Genomic DNA, 5,237 nt, shown 5'->3' with positions numbered 1-5,237 from the left:
AATACACTGATCTTTTTAAGAGTGTCTAGTTGAGTAATAACTGTGGCTTAGGTTTACTAAGGATTTTTAAAAAGATTTGCAAAGTTGCATTCTGATGGTAATGTATTGGGCAACTCCCTGCAGTTAATGTCGATGCAACTGTATTGCGCAACAGAACAAAGCATCCTGGATGCATATGTGATACATGACTGTATAGAAGTCACAAATTAGTATTTAAGACCAAAGCTTGGTTTAATAAAGTTGGTGTTCCTTGAAAAAAAAAAATCTTCTTGTCTATCTTTAGACCATCATGGTTTTAATAACACTATTACAGTTAACAAGCAGATAAATGGGAATGTTTATATAAGCTGAATTAGTGTCATAGCTTTGTTTTGGAAAATAAACTTGACAAACGGGTATGTATTTGGCTACTAAGGACAGGAGTGCAAGAAGAAGCAGTCAAATCCAAGTTGGTATTCTGCAGCCATCTCCAGGAACACAAAATCTGCCAGGGAGCTGAGCCTGTCACCATTATGGGCTTAATGCCTGTTAGTTAGCCAGGCATTAAAGAGCAGTTTAACATTCACAAGAGTAATTACAGCTGTTTGGAGCTGTGAGGCTCAGATGTGGGTGGTTCTGTGCAGGTTTCCCTGGAGGTGGCCGTTCTGAGGAGAGGAAGAGAGGTTGACCCTAGGAGGAGGGGAGAGGCCCTTGGAGCTGTGTGTGTGCAGGCAGTGTGGTTGTGCTGTTCAGCGGTCGGTGAATCCCTCGGGATCAGAGGGGAGGATGGTGCGGAACTTGCCCAAGAGCTCTGCAGTGCAGGCGGGTGAGTCGGCATTGATCCATCTTCTGTCCCAGGGCTGCCCAGCTTCTCACTGAGCAGCAGATGGATAATTTGGAAAGTGTAGGCAGGATACAAGGAAAATAAACCTATCCTGAAATGGCATAGTCAGTCAAATCCTTCAGCCCTTATTTAAATGAGCAGTTGCACTAGTCAACAGGACAATTGGGCCCCTGTCTGTCCAATCAGAGGGGTTATTGTAAGATGGTGCAGCAGCAGTGGAATGTCTCAGATGCTGTTTTTTCAGAGAGATATCCTCTCTGAAGCAAAACTGATGTAAAAGTAATGTGAATTAATATCCAGCCCAAAGCCAGCTAGGTTAAAAGTGATGTGGAATCTCAAAATCTCGCACCTCAATTTCTTTTCCAGTAAGATGTGTGTGCTCTTACTGACTTTATAGAGGAAGAGAGATGTCTTTATGGATCCCATGACTACTGGAGAAATGAGACAGTTTTTATTACTATTCCATTGTGGCACAGGTAGATGTGTCTGGAAGTTGTATAGAGATAATAAGACAGATGTTGGGGACAAATCTCACTTGTTACAACAGGTGTTTTGCAGACCATCTTCGGGAGGATGCACATTACTGTATTTGTTATGTTATTCAATTACCTTGCTATCTTGCTTACAGGTGAGTGAGGATATTAGAGATTTTTATCTTCTGAAGCAGAGGTAAAGTGGGGACAAAATGAGATGACTGGTTCAGTGGATTAAATGTTAGAACATATCTCTTAATCTGGAAAGACCTTGTACTTTGTGCAGCAAACTTTGCTCATATTCTATAAGTGACGTTGCCGAGTAGCTAACTGCTGCTCCCTAGAGCCAAGTTGGGGAAAAAGCCCATCATGAAAAAACAGGTGTCAAGCAAGAACCAGCTGTAATGTCACACATTTTTTCTCCACTGTTCAATGAGAGGATGCTTGCTTATGAGTGCGTTACATGTTTGGGACTGGAGTAATTGCAATGTAATACTTCAATCAAACATAAGAATCCCAGCCTACAAAATACTAATCTTATATCCATTATCATCATCTGCAACGATGAAAGCAGCTTCAGTCTAGTCTGCCTTATGTACATAGAGCCCCTAGAGAAGCAAACTGTTTTTTCCAATCCTCAGAACAGTGTTGGGTTCTCAATCAAGAAAGAATTTTGCTTTATAAAAGCAGCTAACTACAGAGTCAAAGACTTATTTAACAAAAACCCCTCCTATCAATTGGCACAGTTGCTGCTGTGATCTGGTTTGTCATTTTTCTCCCTTGTGCAGAAAATGTCATTTCCCTCTTGTACCCTTGTTTGTACACATCACCCCTTCTTCCTTTAAAGAGTCAAAAGTCTTAATTTAGAGCTGCTGATGGGAATTAAGGGTGTGATGTTCTCAATTCAAAGGTGAGTAGCCTGAAAATGCTGAGAGATTTTAAGAACAGTGTGATCAGAGCAGAGGTTTAAGCCTGTCTCTACCTCTTTGAGAAGCACCAGTGCCAGAGCTCGCCCCGGGCAGCACAAGCGCCTGGGAAGCTGCTATGGGAGGAATAACTCGCCTAGAGAATTTCCCCTACCTCTTTAATTTGCTGGCTCACGCCCTTGAGCAGGACTTTTGCCAGGGATGCTCTTTGATCCTCACATCTGCATTCTTATCCAAATCAATGTTTCTTCCCTTTTGGTTGGTCTTTGAAGGCATTTCTGTGCCAGCTGACAGATTGTGGCTGTCCCATCCCTCTGAAACAGCCACAGGGTGTTTGAACAGCTAATAAAGGGGAGAGCACACCAGAAATTCACAAAGGCAGCAAAGCTCTGATGTACCACCAATTTCAAAGGAGCGTTAGAGCTCGCTGATGAGCCGTGGAGGTTGAAAGTCTTCACTGGGACATAAGAAGGGATGAATTTAGGCTGACTGCTACCCAGCTGCTAGCCTCAGAAATGCATCTCTCCGAAAGCACAGGGCAGGCCTTTCAGCTCTCAGGCGAGTACAGTTTAACAAGGTGCTGCAGCTCTGTGGCATAGCCTGTGATGGGGCAGCGCTGGTGAGCCTTCACGTAACTGTACACACAGCGGTAGCAAAAAACAAAGCCAGATGTGGACAGGGCTGTGGCATTGACACGAATTTTGCGGCACAGAGGGCACACAGTCTTCAGTTTGGGTAAGAGAGCGGAGCTGGCCCCGTGGTCGAGGTGCACGGGGGGTGGAGGAGTTGGGAGCGCTGTCAGAGATTTGATTGTCTCTTGGTTTTCTGAGGAGTACCACCAGTCCAGGAACTGGAGGAAGAACACACCGACGGACAGCCCAGTGGACAGGGAGAAGGCAATGCCGCCCAACGCTTTCCTTGCTGCTGACTGCACTTGTGTTTTAATGCTGTAGCAGAGAGAGAAAGTACAAAGAAATTGTTACTACTGCACATTTGTCCGTCTGCAAGCCGTGGCAAAAAGGACTTGGAGAGTAAGTCACTGCTTTACACAGCTGCTTAATGCTAAGGAAGTTGGTCAACGTATCCCATGTCTGTAATGAGGCATCTGCGAGGATGTTTCTCCCAGATTCTTTGTATTTTAACAAAGCTTCAAGTCTTGTTTTGTTCAGAATTCTAAATTGGAAGAGTTTGGATTGAGGGGACCTGGAACACACAGCGTGTTTCACTTGTAGATCATCAATTTACAGGACATGAAGTGTGGTCGTGACTAGCTGCTGCTCAGAAAAATCAAGGAACTGAGTTTCAGTCCTTGTAGCAATATTGTTGTAGTTCACTTCCCTTGTTAGAAAAGTGCAGGTGAAGACTGAATAGGATAAACGCTGGAGTGCCAACCTCCCCCACCCCACAACATAGCAGTTTTATTCTCACAAAATCTCATGAAGCTAATTCCTGCTGCTTGTTTCCTTATTTACACTAACAATATACCCTTTTGGAGCATATTTTGCCAGAGGTAATTTTCATTTTGAAGAATTTCTGGAGAACAAGACAGTTTTACTTGCAGCACCACCTCCAAGTTAATGCACCCAGAGAACTCCCTAGAGAATCATAGAAATCGTTTAGGTTGGAAAAGACCTTTAAGATCATTAAGTCCAACCATTAACCTAACCCTGCCATCCCACCACTAAGCCATGTCCTTAAGCACCCCATCTACCTGTCTTTTAAAACCTCCAGGGATGGGGACTCGACCACTTCCCTGGGTAGCCCGTTCCAGAGCCTGACAACCCTTTCAGTGAAGAAGTTTTTCCTAATATCTAACCTAAACCTCCCCTGGCACAACTTGAGGCCATTTCCTCTTGTCCTATCGCCTGTTGCCTGGGAGAAGAGACTGTTTTCCCCTCGCAGCTCCCTTCTCCTGCCAGGCAGTTGTAGGGAGCAATAAGATCTCCCCTTAGCCTCCTTTTTTCCAGGCAGCAGCTCAGCCATGTTCCGACATACCTGCATGTTTGACTCAAGGTGTCTCCAGCCGATTTCTGCTCCAGGGCCTGGATGTCCTCTGCCGTCAGTCTGACCAGGCGAACGCCAGCCAGCCACAGCATAGGTGAATGATGCTGAGCTTTCCCAAGGATGTAGCACAGTTGCTGGATAAGAAACCAGCCCTCCCAGGTCATGTTCACAAAGGGGTAGGCAGCTAGAAAGGCTCTGTAAAAGCGCTTCCAGGATGATGATGGAGGGTGGATGGAGTACTCATCCTCTTCCCTCAAGCTGGACACCAGTTTCTCCAGCTTTCCTTTTAGGTAAGGAACAAGAACCAACAAGAGGAGAGACTTCCAGTGCTGCCTCTTTGGCAGGCCAGCAGTGGCCAGAGGTTGCTGCCTGCAATCTCCTATCGGTATCCTCTTTAAGCTATAGAAGTTTTCAGAAAAGGAAGCGCTGCACCTGGCCAGATAGTGCTGCTGGAGCAGCAAATCCAGAAGGACAAAGAGCTCATCAAACCAGTGCCAGAGGAAGCCGTATCGGCCAGGATTAGCCCCCGAAAGCACCTATTGAGCGAGACACAAAACAGAAGGGACTGGAAGCCGAGTAAAGTGCTAAATTACAGCAGCTACGAATTACGCCTCAGGTTCCTAAAGCGAGCCGGGTGGGTCAATGCTGTTAGGTGGGCTTGTGAGCGTGGCTGGGGGTACCCCCTGGCGCCGGGCGGCTCAGCACAGAACCATAGAATGTTTTGGGTTGGAAGGGACCCCTAGAGCTCATCTAGTCCAACTCTCCTGCAGTGAGCAGGGACACTGCTGACCAGATCAGGCTGCTCACAGCTCCATCCAACCTGGTCTTGAATGTTTCCAGGGATGGGGCCTCCACCACCTCTCTGGGCAAGCCCTTCCAGTGTTTCACCACCCTCATTGGAAAGAATTGCTTCCTTATATCCAGTCTAAGCCTACCCTGGTTTAGTTTAAAGCCATCCCCCCTTGTCCTGTCCGGAGCTGCGCGGTCTCTGCGGGGTCCCTCCCCACTGAC

General features: G+C 46.3%; 1 protein-coding gene across 1 annotated transcript in view; it reads right to left on the bottom strand.

Annotated features, from left to right (window-relative positions):
- Positions 1-409: 409 nt before the first annotated feature.
- The window catches only part of PEX12 (peroxisomal biogenesis factor 12), a 9,186-nt gene continuing 4,358 nt past the window's right edge, over positions 410-5,237 (bottom strand). The window contains 2 exon segments of the mRNA XM_009645016.2: positions 410-3,169; positions 4,218-4,791. Of these exon segments, the coding sequence (XP_009643311.1) occupies positions 2,770-3,169; positions 4,218-4,791 (974 nt within the window). The 3' untranslated portion in view covers positions 410-2,769.

This window comes from Egretta garzetta, unplaced genomic scaffold (assembly GCF_000687185.1).
Source record: "Egretta garzetta isolate BGI_Z169 unplaced genomic scaffold, ASM68718v1 scaffold108, whole genome shotgun sequence".
Taxonomy (NCBI): domain Eukaryota; kingdom Metazoa; phylum Chordata; class Aves; order Pelecaniformes; family Ardeidae; genus Egretta; species Egretta garzetta.
The sequence above is the reverse complement of the archived record's forward strand: the minus strand, read 5'-3'. Positions and strand labels throughout refer to the sequence as shown.